General features: G+C 40.9%; 1 protein-coding gene across 1 annotated transcript; it reads left to right on the top strand.

Annotated features, from left to right (window-relative positions):
* Positions 1 to 379: 379 nt before the first annotated feature.
* Positions 380 to 19,437, top strand: LOC135547476 (M-phase phosphoprotein 8-like). Its single transcript, XM_064976519.1, has 4 exons — positions 380 to 446; positions 18,159 to 18,299; positions 18,437 to 18,523; positions 19,256 to 19,437. Exons 1-4 carry the CDS (start codon positions 384 to 386, stop codon positions 19,277 to 19,279), a joined length of 315 nt encoding a protein of 104 aa, XP_064832591.1. The 5' UTR covers positions 380 to 383; the 3' UTR covers positions 19,280 to 19,437.
* The last annotated feature ends 241 nt before the right edge of the window (positions 19,438 to 19,678 follow it).

The raw sequence follows: 19,678 nt of genomic DNA, 5'->3' as shown, positions 1-19,678 counted from the left end.
TTCTAACATTTAATCCTATCCGATTGTTGAAATCTGATCAGATAACTTTTGAAAACTGGGCCCAGAAATAACTTTGTCAAAGCAACTAAATAACTTTACAATGATGGTGAAAATGTGGGTAGTGGGTTCAAATCTTCCTAGAAGTCAGAAAAACATGCCATGGGACATGTGAAAAAGAAGCTTTTGGGCACTTTAGGAAGTTTTTAGTTATATTTCAAATCTGATTTATGAAACGTTCCATGTGGTTTATATTAAAATTAGGCTGGTAGTTCCTCCCTGTCGCTGACCCATCTTCCAGCACAGTAGGTGGCGGTAATGCACCATTAACGCTGGAGGCCAAACGTCGATTAATCCAACCAAAGAAGAACTGCTCATTGTCGCGCATGCGTTCCTCGATGTATACCAAGGCACAAAAGTGGCGCTATATCGTTTCAACCTCTACTCAGGTAAGAATTTCCAGTACGTTTTGTACAATTTTATGGTTAATTAGTCAAAGTTTCAACAACTAGCTATGGTGTAAGACAGATGTCCACGGACTTCCCGTGTCTCCTGATATGTTTTAAAGTAAAAAAAGGCGACCACTTAGCAGTAAATGTTTAACCCGCCTGAGATTGTATTTATTTCTCATCCTCTTGCCTCTGTCCTCTCTTATTGTTTCGCGCTGTCTCTAATGGCGGACGTGAGGCGGTCCTGCTTGCTGACGGAAGAGGGGCACATTTTAGCCGTTGTGGAATGTTATATTATTTAGAGTAGATTTGGAATAGTGTTGTAAAAACGACATACTGAGAATGATTGTTTTTAGGTCTGTTAAGTATTTTCGCACAAACAGGGCAGTTAGACATGTAACAGTATAGCGCCTCCCTTCGGCAAGTTGACGACGTCACGTGTATTTTCTTTGGTTGCACCGAATAGTCAATTAAACGTTGACTTTACACATTTATCTCAAATACAAGACATTTGTTTTGACTGTTGTGAAAACAATGTCCACTGTATTGTGTTCGGAGCACGGTAGTTTTTTCCCTTCTATGTAGTGCTCTTGGATTTGTGTCGGTTACATGACTCGCCAGCACATGTGTTCCTAATAGTCGGAATAATTTATACTTTTTCTGTAATAACAAGGACACAGTCTGGTTGGCTCTCCTCCCTCCTGCTCGCCTCTAATCCATTCCTGCCAGCAGGGGTGGGTATAGCTACAGTTTGTAAGGAGGTAGGCTGTCATAGGGACAGCCGTGATTGGGCGTACAATTGGCTCAGCGTCGTCTGGGTTTGGCCAGGGTAGGCGGTCATTGTAAATAAGAATGTTCTTAATTGTCTTGCCTGCTTAAATTAAATAATGTATTCTATATATACGTAAATCCAAGATACTCCATTTAGTGTGGTATTAATTTGTGTTACCATTTCGTATGATGCACTACATGACCAAAAGTATGTGGGCAACTGTTTGTTCAACTTCTTCTACACCCTCTGTGTGCGGTGTCATTGTAATGGTGAAGCAGGAAAGGACCTTCCATAAACTGTTTCCACAAAGTTGGAAGCACAGAATGGTCTCGAATGTCATTGTTTGCTGTGGCGTTAACATTTCCCTTCACTGGACCTAAGGGGCCTAGCCCGAACCAGGAAAAACAGCCCCAGACTATTATTCCTCCTCCACCAAACTTGACAGTTGGTACTATGCATTCGGGCTGGTAGCGTTCTCCTGCCATCTGCCAAACCCAGATTCGTCCATAGGACTGCCAGATGGTGAGGCATGCTTCATCACTCCATAGAACGCTTGAACCTGGCCAACATCCTGTGAAATTGTAGAGCGCCAAAATCAAAAACAGAAATACTCATTATAAAAATTCATAAATATACTAGTGTTATACATCAGTTTAAAGATGAACTTCTTGTTAATCCAACCACGGTGTCAGATTTCAAAAAGGCTTTACGGCAAAGCATACCATGTGATCATCTGAGAACAGTGCCCAGCAGACAAATCATTACAAACAGTAACCAGCCAAGTAGAGGAGTTACACAAGTCAGAAATGGAGATAAAATTAATCACTTACCTTTGATCTTCATATGGTTGCACTCACAAGACATTAATTTATTCAATAAATGTTTGTTTTGTTTGATAAAGTCTCTCTTAACCTGTAGTGACGCCCAGCCCGTGAACGGGACCGTTATCATCTGACACTAATTAGCATAACACAACAGACATAAATATTCCTATTCATGAAAATCACAAGTGAAATATATTGGAACACAGCTTAGCCTTTTGTTAATCACCCTGTCATCTCAGATTTTCAAAATATGCTTTACAGCCAACGCTAGACAAGCATTTGTGCAAGTTTATCATAGCCTAGCATAGCATTATGCCTTGCTAGCAGCAGGCAAACTTGTCACGGAAATCAGAAAAGCAATCAAATTAAATCGTTTACCTTTGATGAACTTCAGATGTTTTCACTCACGAAACTCCCAGGTAGACAGCCAAAGTTCATTTTTTCCCCAAAATATTATTTTTGTAGGCGAAATAGCTCCGTTTGTTCTTCACGTTTGGCTGAGAAATTGCCCAGAAATTGCGGTCACCCCCCTGAAAAAATATTCCAAATTAGCTCCATAATATCGACAGAAACATGGAAAACGTTGTTTAGAATCTATCCTCAAGATGTTTTTCTAATATCGATTCGATAATATATCCATCGGGACAATCCCTTTTTCTCTTGGACCGATTGGAGTAATGGCTACCTCTGCACTTTATGCGAGAATCTCTCTCGGAGCCACCATCTGACCACTTAGGCAATGTGCCCCCATACGGCTATTCTTCAACAGAAATGCGTGAAACTACGTCACAATGCTGTAGACACATTGGGGAATACGTAGAAAGCGTAAGCTCGTTGATGGTACATTCACAGCCAAATAGGGAGTGATTGGAACGCAGAGCTTTCAAAACCTGGGGCACTTCTGGATTGGATTTTTCTCAGGCTTTCGCCTGCAACATCAGTTCTGTTATACTCTCAGACAATATCTTTACAGTTTTAGAAACGTTAGTGTTTTCTATCCAAAGCTGTCAATTATATGCATATTCTAGCATCTTTTCCTGACAAAATATCCCGTTTAAAACGGGAACGTTTTTTTTTCCCAAGAGTTTTTTGTTATCACGTTTTGTTCAATAATCCACAGGCTCAAACGCAGTAACAACAGGCAGACTAAAAATCCAAATGGTATCTGTAAAGTTCGTAGAGTCATGTCAAACGATGTTTTATAATCAATCCTCAGGATTTTAGCCTAAATAATGGATTATATTTCAATAGGACAATAACGTCAATATAAAAGGTAAACAAGAAAGGCGCGCTCTCGGTCTTGTACATAAAAAGTCTCTGAGCACTGAATGGTACACTCATTCAGTGGTCTTACTCCCTCATTTTTCAAAATACAAGCCTGAAACCATTTCTAAAGACTGACATCTAGTGGAAGCCATAGGAAGTGCAATTTGACTCCTAAGTTAATGGATACTGTAATGGCATTCAATAGAAAACTACAAACATTAAAAAAAGTCCACTTCCTGGATGGATTCTTATCATGTTTTCACCTGTGAAATCAGTTATGTTATACTCACAGACATTATTTTAACAGTTTTGGAAGCGTTACTGTTTTCTATCCAAATCTACCAATTATATGCATATCCTAGCTTCTGGGCCTGAGTAGCAGGCAGTTTACTTTGGGCATGTTTTTCATCCGGAAGTGAAAATCGTGCCCCCTACCCTAGTGAAGTTAAGTACTGCCTATGTTGAGCACATGGAGCTGTGGGCTTCTGCTATGGTGATGGTGGACCTCTGCAGATAGGGGGACAGTTTGCTCCGGTGTGTTAGTGTGTCATGCAGGAAGCCACAGAAGCGGATAACAGCCTCCCTCGCAGTACTGGCCTTGGCCTGCTAGACACATCAGACATTTTGGGCATCAGCATATTGAATCTTAAATAGATAAAGAACAAAGACATACGAATAGTAAATTGCTGTCCAAAAAACCTATATTAGATATGGCACATTTTATCAGTGCATAAATCATGGAAACATGGTACCAATTGTAACCGTGTATGTTGTTATTTACTGGACATTACATATTGATGATGACTTTTGTAGTACTTAGCATAGCAATCTAAAGCCAGTACCTGTTCAAAGTGCTGGACAAGCCCCTGGTAACCTCGCAGGAAGTGTTCCAGTGCACGCAGTAGGTGTCCTACCCATTCTTACATAGCACATATTGCACTTTTACCTTCTTCTCCAACACTTTGTTTTTGCATTATTTAAACCAAATTGAACATGTTTCATTATTTACTTGAGGCTAAATTGATTTTATTGATGTATTATATTAAGTTAAAATAAGTGTTCATTCAGTATTGTTGTAATTATTACAACAAAAAAATGTTGCCCAATTTAATCGGTATCGGCTTTTTTGTTCCTCTAATAATCGTTATCGGTGTTGAAAAATCATAATCGGTCGACCTCTATCACATACACATGGTTAGCAGATGTTAATGCGAGTGCAGCAAAATGCTTGTGCTTCTAGACAATGCAGTAATAACCAACGTGTCATCTAATCCTACAATTGCACAACTACTACCATATACACACAAGTGTAAAGGGATAAAGAATATGTACATAAAGATGTATGAATGAGTGATGGTACAGAACGGCATAGGCAAGATGCAGTAGATGGTATCGAGTACAGTATATCCATATGAGATGAGTAATGTAGGGTATGTAAACATTATATTAAGTGGCTAGAGATACATTTTTTCCATTATTAAAGTGAGCTAGTGTTAGGGAGCAAGACATCCTGGTCCGCAGCGGGGCTTTTTTTTGTAATCCGTGATTGACTGTAGACCCTGCCACATACCTCTTGTGTCTGAGACGTTTAATTGCAACTCTACTTTGTCTCTATACTGATGTTTAGCTTGTTTGATTGCCTTGCGGAAGGAATAGCTACACTGTTTGTATTCGGTCATGTTTCTGGTCACCTTGCCCTGGTGAAAAGCAGTGGTTTTCGCTTTCAGTTTCGCGTGAATGCTACCATCAATCCACGGTTTCTGGTTTGGGAATGTTTTAATAGACTCTGTGGGTACGATATCGCCAATGCGCTTTCTAATGAACTCGCTCACTGAATCGGCGTATTCGTCAATGTTGTTGGACGCAATGCGGAACATATCTCAATCCACGTGATAGAAGCAGTCTGTTCCTAGAGCGATCATCACATTGGACCGGATGGCATCAAAAGTTCATTTCAAGGTGGTGTGCCGTACAGTGGATGGCGACGATGTAGGCCCCGCCCCCCTTCAGCATGCTGACCACACCGTTCTTGGCTCTGGCTCTGGTCATGGAGATCCATGTCAGCATCAGTAGGCCTATAATTTTATGGTATTCATACACTATTTTGAGGTGAACAAAAGCTTATCAAGAGCTGAGAAATAACTAACAATACTGGACCACGTCTGCTAAATAGACTTGAAAAAACTACCTACAAAAATACTAGTCTAGCTACAAGAGTAACAACATTTTCTCTTACTCGCACATCCACTGGAAGTAAAAAAGTGGTCTCGCCTTCTTGCCAAGGACATGTACAGTCCTAAACAGTATCTTCGTGTTGGTCTGCTCTGACATTGCCATTAGCACCGTCACAGAGGGTGTCGAGTGGGGGCTCCGATTGATTGCCTGCGTGTCTGTGTCCCTGGCTCAATGTGACACTTGCTGTGTTCATGTTCAAAAATGTTCTCCAGCTTAATTTCCGTGTTTTATTTCCGATGACAAATTTAGTTGTTTATGCTTTTATCTTTAGCGTACTTGCGACACCACACAGAACAACTCATCGCCTCGGCATCATACTGTAGCCAGCTTCTTGAAACTCCATCTCCATTTCTCACAAAACATAATTTTTTTAATGTGAATTGTCCTCCTTTTCGTCGGTGGGTTTTTGTTTCAAAGGCTGGCTTACTCCAGGTAAATGTCGCCACATAACAGCTATTTAATGAACAATATCTAGCAGCAGACCTGTGACAAGTGAGCGACGTTGAGTAGCTGATGCCCTGTACGGTAAACAGTGTGGCTGGCTAACATGAGTAATTTCCTCCGAACCATCATGCCAGATATTTTATTATGTGACTTTTGGTAAAAATATTTACCTGTCAGTGCCGTGGAAAGCCTTCTGAGATTTACTCACCAAATGGAAAATGTACCTGCATTTGGCTCTTGATGGGTGTTCATTTCGGACCCTGCTTGTATGTGTATATACAGTATAGTGGATGTTATGAGTTACAATTAGTATGATATGTTTCGAATTTCAAAAATTACATGGTGCTACAAGTTTTGCAAAAAGTATATGTTACGAATTCCAATTTGTTGTGTCTGACATTGGCTTGGTGGCTAATGCTAGCTAGCTGGTTAAAGTTAAGGGTTACATTCAGGAGTTAGGATTAGGGGAATACAACTACAAAATCCAGATCATTCTGTTTCAAAATTGCTAATGTTGTTCAAGATGAGATTCAACACGCAACCCATCCACCCCAACCAACCACCCTCCTTTAGTTTTTGCCTGAAGTAACCTTATGTCTTATGTAACTTACTTACTGACTTTATTGTCCCCATGGGGAAATTTTGTTGCAGTGTCATGTACACATTTAAAGTGGCGTTTAAATACAAAACAAGATTGACAATACAACTTTCATAAGTTACGCACCAATAAATCTAATAACAGTAAGAAATATATATATATTTTTTTTAAGAAGTAAAGACTAGCCTGCTGGCCTTACGGGGTCAATGGGAACATTCGGCCGAGATATTTAGGAGGGATATCACATCTGGCACAAATGATTGTCTCGTTCTGTTTTTCCTGCTGAGGTGTGCCCTATACCTGCGCCCAGAGGGGAGTAGTTCAAAGTCCAGTTACAGGGGGTGGCTTGGGTCTAAAATGATTTTGTGAGCCTTACGGAGGGCCCTGACCTTAAAGATCTCATCCAGGCCTGTCTGTTTGATTCCAAGTACCTTGCTTGCTGTGGTAATAATCCTTCTCAGCATGTTTCTCTGGCTGACAGTGGCATTGCCAAACCAACAAACAATACAAGAAGTTAAAATACTCTCAATAAAGGATTTGTAAAACAGAGTCGATTATAGTACAGTCTGTATTAAGAGCCCAACTTTTTTTTTTAGAAAGTACAGTCTCTGTTGGCTGTTTTTGTAGATCAGGGCTGTACATTTACTCCACTGAAGCTTATTGTCTAAAAGGACACGCAAACTAATTTCACTCGCGCAAAAGAGGAAGGCTTGCACTGCTGGTGCTAGCACATGCGTAGATCAAATACACCACAAACTCCAATTTGTGTTCACGTGTCCTTATAATTCGAAATATTGCTAAAAACAATCAATGACCGTACACCAATTTTGAATATAAGCAGCGTAAGATGTTTGACTAATGCCATTCGCTACCCAAGAATAGCAAAGCACCCTTTACTGGCTCAAACAGTTGTCCAATCAGCTTAGTAAACTTTTGAGATTTTTTTTTGACGAGATACAATGCTATTTCACAGTGAAACAAATTAACTGGTACAAAAGGTATTGTCCATATTGCCCCGATAAAGGATTGGAGGCACAGATCTGGGGAAGGGTACCAAAAAATGCATTGAAGGTCCCCAAGAACAGTGTCCTCCATCATTCTTAAATGGAAGAAGTTTGGACCCACCAAGACTATTCCTAGAGCTATCTGCCTTGTCAAAATGAGCTATCGGTGACAAAAACCCAATGGTCACTCTGACAGAGCTCCAGAGTTCCTCTATAGAGATTGGAGAACCTTCCAGAAGAACAGCCACCTCTTCAGCACTCCACCAATCAGGCCTATATGTTAGAGTGGCCAGACGGAAGAAAGTCCTCAGTAAAAGGCACATGACAAATCGCTTGGAGTTTGCCAAAAGCCACCTAAAGGACTCAGATTCTCTGGTCTGATGAAACCAACATTGAACTCTTTGGCCTGAATGCCAATTATCACGCCTAGAGGAAGCCTGGTGCCATCCCTAGGGTGAAGCATGGTGTTGGCAGTATCATGCTGTGGAGATGTTTTTCAGGGACTGGGAGACTATTCAGGATCGAGGTAAAGATGAACAAAGTACAGAGTGATCCTTGATGAAAACCTGTCCACAGCGCTCAGGACCTCAGACTGGGGTGGAAGTGCACATTCCAACAGGACAACAACCCTAAGCACACAGCCAAGACGATGCAGGATTGGCTTCGGGACAAGTCTCCTTAATGTCCTTGATTGGCCCAGCCAGAGCCAAGACTTGAACCCGCTCTAAAATGTCTGGAGGGGCCTGAAAATAGCTGTGCAGCAATGCTAATAAATTAGCAAAAATGTCTGACGTTTTTGCTTTGTCATTTATTGTGTATAGGTGGAGGGGTGGGGGGGGGGGCAAATCTGATCAATTTTAGAATACGGCTGTAACCTAAAAAATGTGGAAAGGTCAAGGGGTCTGAATATTTTCCAAATGCATTGTATGCTGACGACACAACATTATACACGCCGGTTACCACAGGAAGTGAAATCACTGTTGCACTTAACAAAGAGCGGCAGTCAGTTTTAGAATGGGTGGAATGTAATAAGCTAGTACTAAATATTTCTAAAATAAAGCATTGTATTTGTGACAAACATTCCCTGAACACTAAATCTTGTAATGAATAATGTTGAAATTGAGCTAGTTGAGGAGACTGTCATGGTCAAAACATTAATGCAACAGTAGCTAAGATGGGAAGCGGGCGGTCTGTAATAATGTGCTGCTTTCTTGACATTGCTATCAACAAAACAAGGTCTATAGGCCCTAGTTGTGTTGTAACTGGACTACTGCCCAGTCATATGGTCAAGTGCCACAAAGAGGGACATAGGCAAATTACAGTTGGCCCAGAGCAGCAAGGCTGGCCCTTAAATGTACACACAGAGCTAACTCAATGACATGCATGTCAGTCTCTCCTGGCTCAAAATAACGGAGAGATTGACTGCGTCACTACGTGTCTTTGTGAGAGGTATTGACAGCACTGAGCTGTCTTTTTAAACAACTAGCACACAGCTCAGATACCCAATGGGTATCCCTAATAAACATACTCGGCCTACTGCCATCAGTTTAATATTGAATTATTAGTGTTCATGTAAACGTGGGCTATTCAATGAGAGAAGTTCAGAAATGGACAAGATGATGACCTACACATTACATTGTTTGATTACTTCATGGAGCAAAAATGTATTTTAACTTCTTGAAACTCTGGGGGCGCAATTTCATTTTTGGATGAAAAACGTTCCCGTTTTAAACAAGATATTTTGTCACAAAAAGATGTTCGACTATGCATATAATTGATAGCTTTGGAAAGGTGTCTGCAGCATTGTGACGTATTTGTAGGCATATCATTGAAAGATTGACCATAAGAGACCACATTTACCAGGTGTCCGCCCAGTGTCCTGCGCCGAAATTGGTGCGCAAACCTCAGCTGCAAGTATTTTTCCATGGAATTCAAAGAAGAAAGCAGGCTTCCACGAACGATATATCAATGAAGAGATATGTGAAAAAACACCTTGAGGATTGATTCCAAACAACTTTTGCCATGTTTCGGTCGATATTATGGAGTTAATTCGGAAAAAGTTTGACGTTGTTGGTGACTGAATTTTCGGTTCGTTTCGGTAGCCGAATGTGATGTACAAAACGGAGCGATTTCTCCTACACAAAGATTCTTTCAGGAAAAACTGAACATTTGCTATGTAACTGAGAGTCTCCTCTTTGAAAACATCCGAAGCTCTTCAAAGGTAAATGATTTTATTTATTTGGTAATCTGGTTGTGAAAATATTGCGTGCTAAATGCTACTCAAAATGCTAAGCTAGCTTAGCATACTCTTATACAAATTAGTGATTTGCTATGGTTCAAAAGCATATTTTGAAAATCTGAGATGACAGTGTTGTTAAGAAAAGGCTAAGCTTGAGAGCAGGTGCATTATTTTCATTTTATCTGCTCTCAAGCTTAGCCTTTTCTTAACAACACTGTCATCTCAGATTTTCAAAATATGCTTTTGAACCATTGATATGCAGTTCGTGGAAGCCTGCTTTCCCCTCAGAATCGCATGGAAAAATACCAGCAGCTGAAAAAGACGCACCAATTTCGACGGAGGACACCGGGCGGACACCTGGAAAATGTAGTCTCTTATGGTCAATCTTCCAATGATATGCCTACAAATACGTCACAATACTGCAGACACCTTGGGGAAACGACAGAAAGGGCAGGCTCATTCCTCTCGCATTCACAGCCATATAAGGAGACAATGGAAAACGGAGCCTCAAAAATCCTGCTGGTTTCCTGGTTGCCGTTTCATCTTGGTTTTGCCTGTAGCTCCCGTTCTAGGGCACCCACAGACAATATCTTTGCAGTTCTGGAAAATTGAGTGTTTTCTTTCCAAAGCTATCAATTATATGCATAGTCGAGCATCTTTTTGTGACAAAATATCTTGTTTAAAACGGGAATGTTTTTTATCCAAAAATGAAATTGCGCCCCTAGAGTTTCAAGAGGTTAACTAGTGATTGTTTTTTACGAGATAAGTTTAATGCTAGCTCGCAACTTACCGTAGCTTACTGCATTCGCGTAACAGGCAGGCTCCTCGTGGAGTGTAATGAGAGGCAAGTGGTTAAGTGGACTTTAATAAGCTCTGCTCAGGTAATGATTCTTAAGAAATACACCTGCTAGCCTAAAAAGTGGTTGGCTATATTATTATTTTTTTCTCACATATACACAGCTTGTACCTGGAATACTTGCACTCAACATGTTTACCATGGACTATACTTACCCATAGGCTTATGGTAGGTTTATCCTAATAACCTGTTTTGTGTTTGCATGGGTGCAGGTGCTAGCAGCCTAAATGATGGATGGGGAACACCAGGAAGAGAATCCTTCACATGAGAAAGAAAATGCTCTACACAATGAAGAGAAGACTTCATGTGATGTGGAGAAGACTTTATGTGACATGGAGAGAGCTTTGTGTGACATAAAGAAGAGTGCTGAAGAGAGCATTTCAAGTAATGACGAGAACAGTTCAGATGATGAGGTTGGACAAAGACTGGATTCAAAAGTCCCAAATGGCTCCGAGCCTCTTCCATCTAATGCAGAACACCCCTGCGATAATGAATCTGAGCCGTTGCCACAAAAAACCTCCCAAGCTAAAAAACCTCAACGCAAGAAATTCGCTCCACGGAAAGGTACACGGTCAAGCTTACGTTCTAGCACAAAAATGACAGTCAGCGCATGTAGTATGACAGATGATGGTAAAAGAAAATGGGACAAAAAACACTTCTGCCTGTATTGCAATGAACCACACCACAAAATTGCAAGACATTTAGAAAGGATACACGCAGAAGAAGCATCTGTCGCTCATGCTATGAGCTTCCCTAAACTCTCCAAAATCAGATCTCTTTTGCTTGACCAACTCCGTAACAAAGGCAACTATCAAGTTCTTCAAAGTGGAGATGGTGAAATTGTGACTAAGGATAGACCCTCTTACGATGGTGTTTCTGTGCGTGACTGCCTGCCCTGCCAACACTGCTTAGCTTTTTTCAACAAAATAGATTTATGGAAGCATGAGGGCTCATGTAAAGCCAGAAAAGGTCAAGATGAAAAGAGGGGAGGAAAAAGAGTGCGGGTCCAGGCTGCGTCCTCTCGACTTCTTCCACTGCCTGTCTACTCTACTGGAGGGTGTGAAGAAATAATACACAATATGAATCAAGATGACATCTTATGCCACATCAAAAATGATCCCCTGATATGTAAATATGGCAATGCATTATCTGCAAAGCATGGCCATGCCAAGTCACAGTTTACATACATTGGATCAAAAATGAGGGAATTGGCTAGATTTGTACTTACTGTAAATGAGATGGACTGTGGTGTCCAATATCTGCATGAGGTATGTGTACCATCCAAATTCAAATTGGCCGTTCATGCTGCCAGGAAAATGAGTGGTCATGACCCTACCTCTGACAGGTACAAGACACAATCTCTTCCTTTAAAGATTGGCTATTCCTTGAAAAGAGCTACTGAAATAGCTTTTGGGGAGAGTCGTATGACAGAGGACCGTGATGCAGAGGCACAAGCCAGAAGGTTCATTGAGCTTCTTGAAAACGATTGGAATAACTGTTTTTCCGGTTTGTCCCTCAGCGCTGTACCTCAGTGTGATGAAGTTGATGTGTCTTCACTAACTGAGGATTTGATTAAACTTCAGAAGTTTCTCAAGGTTGCAGAGGACACAGCAAAGAGAGAATTGCTCGAGAGCCCCACCAACGCTGTCTGGAAAAAGCTCAATGAAACTCTTCTTGCCGAAATAGCTCTCTTCAACAGAAAAAGGACAGGAGAGGTTGCGAAAATGTTGTTGGAAACATACACAAACCGAAAGAAATCTCCAGCTAGTGCAGACATTTTCAATAGCCTCTCAAGGCTGGAACAGGAGCTTGGTGACGACAAACTAACCAGGGTGGAAATAGAAGGCAAAAATGGTAGAACAATGCCGGTCCTACTAACGGCGAGGATGATCTCATCTCTTGAGATCCTAATTGCAAACCGAGACAAAGTTGGTGTGTCAAAGGACAACCCTTATGTCTTTGCACGGAGCCCTGATGCAGCAAGCTACGTCAGAGGGTCTGACTGTTTGAGGAAATTTGCTCATGAGTGTGATGCAAAGAATCCTGAAAGTCTGATCCATGCTACAGTGAGGAAAGAGGTTGCTATCCATTGCCAAATTCTGAACTTAAATGAAAGTGAATTGGATCAGGTGGCAAAATTATTGGGACATGACACCCAGGTCCACAAAGAGTACTACAGACTGTCTGAAAACGCAGCACATCTAGCAGAAATCAGCAAATTGCTGCTTGCAATGGATCAGGTTCCAGTGGTAATTCCAGGACCATCTGAGGAAAGGATTGTTTCACCTACATATGGTGGGTATCAGTTGCTTTGGAGAGTATTTGGAGAACATTTTCATTTTGTTTCAAGGGTTAAATGTTCAGTCAAAATCACAATTAAAATTTTGTGCCATTTTCCATGTTAACTAGAGCTAGATTTGAGAACCTCGCAACTCATTACCCTAAACTATTTTCTTTGTTCCTCTTTACAATATATGATAATGACACATTCATGAATCATTTTCTTCTCTGTATTAATTTCATAGGGGCATATTCTGCAGGGACATATTCAGCGGGAACCGATTCTGCGAGGGCGTATCCTACTGGCACATATACCACTGGGTCATCTTATCCTACAGCGACATATTCAGCAAAGTCCTATACATTGGGGGCACAGCCTTCAAGGTCATATCATGCTGGGACATATCCTGAGAAGTCATATCCTTCTGGATCACATTCTGCAAAGTCTTATCATGCTGGGACAGATTGTGCAAGGGTATATCCTACTGGGATAAATCCTGCTAGATCATATTCTGTGACACATCCTGCAGAGACCTATCCAGCAGCTTCGTATGCTGCCGGGACACATCTTGCAAGTTCATATCCTGCAAGTCCTTATGACCTATCATCTCCTGCAAGATCATATACTTCGGGGACAAATCCTGCAAAATCATATCCTCAAGAGACATATCCTATGGGGACATATCGTGCAGGGACACATCTTGCGGGGTCACAACTTGCAAGGTCATATTCTGCCGGAACATATCCTGCACAGACACTTCCAGCGCGTACTGTTATTACGCCAACACTTAATGCACAGACACTTCCTGTTGGGGCAGTGCCTGCGGTTGCCGTTCCTTTGGGTGCAGTTCCTGTGGGGACAGGTTCTGTGGGGACAGATAAGTTGGGCACAGTGTGGAAACAGAGGATGTGGAGTGATGCAGCAAAGGCTGCGGTGAACCGTCAGATGGGACACTTTATCTCAATGATGGAGGTTCCAGGTAAACGGGACTGTGAAGTTTGCCTGCACAATGAACCAGCTTTAAGAGACAGGACATGGAGGGACATCAAAAACTATGTGCACAACACAGTAAAATCTATAAAACGAAAGAATGGCCTTATAAGAGTGGACCCCACAAAACAGACAAAGAAAGGAGCAGCAAAGAAACAAAAAGAGGCAAAGCGTGCTGAAGAATGGGTTGGTGGAACAATGACCGTACCTGCACAGGATCAAGAGGCAGGTCCTGTGGCAACACCAAGGAAACAGAAGATATGGAGTAATGAGGCTCAGGCTGCGGTCAGGCGGCAGCTAGGAGACTTCACTAAACTGATGAAGATTCCAGGTAAAAAGGAATGTGATGCATGTCTTGCAGCTGAACCAGCTCTGCAAGGCAGGACATGGAAAGATGTAAAAAACTATGTGCGTAATACATTAATGACAATGTGCAGGAGGCATATTTCAGGCAAACAAAACATGGACCATGAAAAACCAAGTCCCAGGACACCGAAACCAGGGGTCCAACAAAATCCAGGGGTGCATCAGAAACCAGGGACGCTGTTGGGACTTCCAGAAGATCCTCCTGTTTATCTGTATTTATGATTACCTTGAACTAGTTTTAAAAGCTTTTGATTTAATCTGACATCCTTGCTCATTCTGATCTCACTTTGTAACATAAAGCAAAAATGTTGAACTGTTTTAAGGACATATCACTACGTACTTTATTCTACAAATGTATCCGTAGTAACTAGACTACATAGTGACGTAGTATGAATATAAACTTGTTTAGCTGAATTTTACGTACATTTTCTCAGCTTTTTTTACATTTATTTTGGCACGATGTTTTCTGACGCCCAAATTCAAAATCCTTTGGCACACCAACGATGTATGTAAACCCTGGATTGCTGATGCTATGTATTGTCCTTTAAGAGGCTTTGAAGACACTGGTTGGCCTTGTTGGCACTTCCCACTAGGAGTAGTCCTCCATAGGAATGACTGTAATTCTACAGTATTTTAATTAAATGTTTCAAGGACAGAATTACATGTGTTTTGTTGTTGTAGTGAGGACAGTAACATTAGTACTCTAAAATACTTTAAGGAAATTGTATTTTTGCCAGTACCATTGTATGTGTAGCTAATGTATATGTGTAGGTTAGGTTTTGAATTAAAACAACTGTTCAGCAAACTGAGGATTTAGTGGGTTAGGCTATTCCTGGTAGAAGTGCGGTGTGAATGGTTTAAAGTACTGCATTTGTGCCCAGGTTAGAGAGTATGGTTTGATGTTTGAGCCGCTTGAAATCCACCAATCACGTAAAGAAAAATGTTTCTTTGGCTGTTCTAGAATTATACTGAAAGAAAATTATAAGCACAGCTTGTTACGTGTTGGTCCCATGAGCTAAAATAGATGCTAGAAATATTTCATAAGCACACAAACCTTATTTCTCTCATGTTGGGCACAAATTACTTCACAGCCCTGTTAGTAAGCATTTCTCCTTTACATTACAACTTACAGTAAGGAGGGTATACATTTTAATATTTGTTCATACTGGTCCCACGTGGGAATCAAACCCACAACCCTGGTGTTGCAAGTGCCATGCTCGACCAACTGAGCCACACAGGACCTCCTTTACCAAGATAACCCATCCACCTGACAGGTGTGTCTCTCCCAGACTGATAAGAACCTTGGTGTGACCCTGGACAACACCCTGTCGTTCTCTACAAGTATCAAAGCAGTGACCCGCTCCTGCAGGTTCATGCTCTACAACATCTGTACATTACGACCCTATTTAACACAGGAAGTGGCTCAGGTACTAATCCAGGCCCTTGTACTCTCCCGTCTGGACTACTGCAACTCGCTGTTGGCTGGGCTCCCCACTTCACCCATTAAGCCCCTGCAACTTATCCAGAATGCTGCAGCCCGCCTGGTTTTCAAACTTTTAAGTTCTCATGTCACCTCACTCCTCCACACATTCCGCTGGCTTCCATTCAAAGCTCTCATCCACTACAGGACCATGGTGCTTACCTACGGAACAGCAAGAAAAACTGCCCCTCTCTACCATCAGGCTATGCTCAAACCCTACACCCCAAGCCGAGCACTGCGTTCTGCCACCTTAGGTGCCACCCCAGTTTACAATTGGCTCATTCATCCCCCTCCTTTCTCCTGTAACTGTTCGCCAGGTCTTTGCTGTAAATGATAATGTGTTCTCAGTCAACTTACCTGGTAAAATAATGGAGAAAGAAAAGGTCTCTTGGGTCTCCCAGCTCAGGCCAATCCAAGTTCTTCTCTGTCCTAGTACCCCTCTCGTTCCTGGCAAGCCCACCCATGGCTGTGCCCCTGCCCAGTCATGTGATATCTGTAGATTTATATGCTTATGAATTGTAACTCAGTAAAATTATTCCAATTTTTGCATGTTGCATTTATATTTTTGTTCAATATAGAATCTTCACATGACTACACAAAGACCAGCTCCATTAAATGTTTTATTTTAATGGATTATAAATACATACATACATGCAAGTAACTGAAATGTCTTTTGCCAGTTGGAAACAGTTCCTTCGTTCTGTGTGTGTGTGTGTGTAATTGGTTTCAGAGAATCACAGAGCCTATTCCTCCTGTACTTCGGTCTTTAGCTGTCCATGTACACTACCGTTCAAAAGTTTGGAGTCACTTAGAAATGTTTTTGTCCATTAAAATAACATCAAATTGATCAGAAATACAGTGTAGACATTGTTAATGTTGTAAATAACTATTGTAGCTGGAAACGGCTGACTTCTTTAAATGGAATATCTACATAGGCGTACAGAGGATCCTCCCACTCTTTCTATTCTTGTTAGAGCCAGTTTGCGCTGTTCTGTGAAGGGAATAGTACACAACATTGTATGAGCTCTTCAGTTTCTTGGCAATTCATTGCATGGAATAGCCTTTGTTTCTCAGAACAAGAATAGACTGATGAGTTTTAGAAGAAACTGTTTCTGGCCATTTTGAGCCTGTAATCGAAACCACAAATGCTGATGCTCCAGATACTCAACTTGTCTAAATAAAGCCAGTTTTATTGCTGCTTTAATCAGAAGTTTTCAGCTGTGCTAACATAATTGCAAAAGTGTTTTCTAATGATCAATTAGCCTTTTAAAATGATAAACTTGGATTAGCTAACACAACGTGCCATTGGAAAACAGGAGTGATGGTTTCTGATAATGGGCCTCTGTACGCCTATGAAGATATTCCATAAAAAATCAGCCGTTTCCAGCTACAAGAGTCATTTACAACATTAACAATTTCTACACTGTATTTCTGATCAATTTTGTTATTTTAATGGACAATAAATGGTAGTGTAGGTCTACTTGTTTTATTAATGTTGCTATTATTCAGTACTGTCTTAACCATATTGATTTCACAGCAGCAGTTTGTTTTTCAACACTAATTTAGGCTGACCTGTATAGGGTGTGATAGCTGTTGCTTCTCTCTATATTATTTAATCCACTTGACTACTAATATTATATATTTCATCCACTTGCCTCCTAGATAATGTTATTATTGCAAGTCAATCTTTGTTGATTCTAATTGCATTAAGGTTCAAGGAGGAATTATGTAAATTAGTTTGTTTATATTTATCAGTTTGTGTAATAACTGCAACAGATCTGCTACGGTGTTAGGTGTTAACTGAGGAAAAATAATCAGGGGTTTCAACCACACCCCACTATTTACTGTCTAAAGATGTTTAAATAGTTTTTTTTCACCAACATGTATTTGTTATCAAGCTGCCTTTCGTTACCCCCTGGTGTTCATTTTGTGTAATTTAATTTGCTTCATTAATAAATTGTTACTTGATGTAAATGTTAAAATGTTATTCCAGTTCTCAGAATATTCATATAGCATTCTTGAGGTCCACCATTAGTGTTCCAACAGGGATTTAGAATTGTACCAATAACAGTTCAAGGAAACAGCTTATAGATTTCATGACGTTGTAATGCTAGGAATCTATCATCACCATTGCTTTATGCTTTCATGAACTTAAACTTTTTGGATGAAAAGACAACACCCTAGGTAAGTATACAATCAGCTAAACCTTCAAATAAGTGAACTGCCCCTCTAATTCTTTAAGCAATTAGCCCCTCCCCATTTATTATCATATATAACTTGTTAGCTACAAGTGGCTTTGGAAAGCTGTGGTCCTCGGTAATGAAGGTGTGTGGGTGTCTGTCTGTTGCCTCCCACAGGACTCCAGTGGTATGTCCATGAGTTTGTTGGCAGCAGCAGGGGGACAGGATGACACCCTGAGGCTGCTGATAAAGAAGGGGGTGAAGGGGAACGGACGGCAGAAGAACGGCACCACTGCCCTAATGCACACTGCAGAGAAGGTAACACAGGATAGACTGGTTTAAACCACCTTATTACAAGTACACACGTATACATCCCCCTTGTTTGTATGTTAAATGTCGGTTCTGCAATGTTTACTTACTAACTTAACCCGCTATCCTTTCATTTATCATTTCAGAACTTCCTGACCACAGTTGCTATCCTCCTGGAGGCAGGGTCCTATGTCAACGCTCAGACACTGGGAGGAGAGACGGCCCTGATGAAGGTACGGGGGAGGAGAAAAAATAAGGGGGAAATGGGGGAGGTAATGATAAATGCTGTGTTTTAATTAGAACGCAAACATTTCTAAAAAACTAAACGTTTTTGCTTTGTCATTATGGGGTATTGTGTGTAGATTGAGGGGGGGGGGCAATTTAATCCATTTTAGAATAAGGCTGTAACGTAACAAAATGTGGCTAAAGTCCAGGGCTCTTAATACTTTCCCGAATGCACTGTACATGTGCAGGATTTGAAGTTGTTGTTGTTTTAGGCACCTTTGCAACACAGGATTCTATATCCTAAACTACTTTAACTACATAAGAGCTTTCATGAATGCATGATTATAACTACCTGGTCTAAATAGTCATCCAAATCACTTGTAGTTAAAGTAGTAGCTGTGATGAGGATAATGCAGAGCACATCCTGGCAACAACATGCCATTGTAGACGTACGATAAACAGTTATCAATGATGATCTACTGTAATCCTTGTTTTATAAGAGGTGGGAATTCATTTGATGTGAGCATTACTTCTGCCTTAACAGCCATATCATTGAAATCATTTCCCCTTTTTTGTTAACTGCTGTACAAACTGGTATTTAAGTAAAACAGGGTGATATATTCGCCTACTTCAATAAAACAGTGAGGTTTTATGTCTTGTGTCTGCCGGTACTTTGATTATGTTTTTTCTCTGTGTGTGTATGTATTGAATGTATTGTACCGTTTCAATGTCCTGAACAGGCTCCTGGGCGGTCCTTTATCTGAACGTCATCAGTAGAGAGTCCTTTTGAGGACGAACAAAATGGCCGGAGCGGATTGAGTGACGGTTGCAAGACTCATAGGACTGTGGTCCAATTTCTCCCCCTATTGCATGTTTGTTTTAACTCCCCCTCATCGATTGAAAATAAATGGACTTTATGAATTATGGTGGAAAATCTCTGGTTTATTCTACACCAATCCAGTTACTTTAAATCTATGAGGAGGAGTGGTCAAATGCACACTTTGTGGAGTAGAGAATTGGAATGCAGTATTTTGAAACAGGGCATTTGTTCCTGCTTGTGTGAGAGAGTAACAGCCATGGTAACTTAGGATGCAAATCCTGCTGATGAACGACACAAGACAGATTACTTCACAACTTTGACCAGCAATTCAAGTCTGTCACCC

This window comes from Oncorhynchus masou, chromosome 10 (assembly GCF_036934945.1).
Source record: "Oncorhynchus masou masou isolate Uvic2021 chromosome 10, UVic_Omas_1.1, whole genome shotgun sequence".
NCBI classification, from domain to species: domain Eukaryota; kingdom Metazoa; phylum Chordata; class Actinopteri; order Salmoniformes; family Salmonidae; genus Oncorhynchus; species Oncorhynchus masou.
The sequence above is the reverse complement of the archived record's forward strand: the minus strand, read 5'-3'. Positions and strand labels throughout refer to the sequence as shown.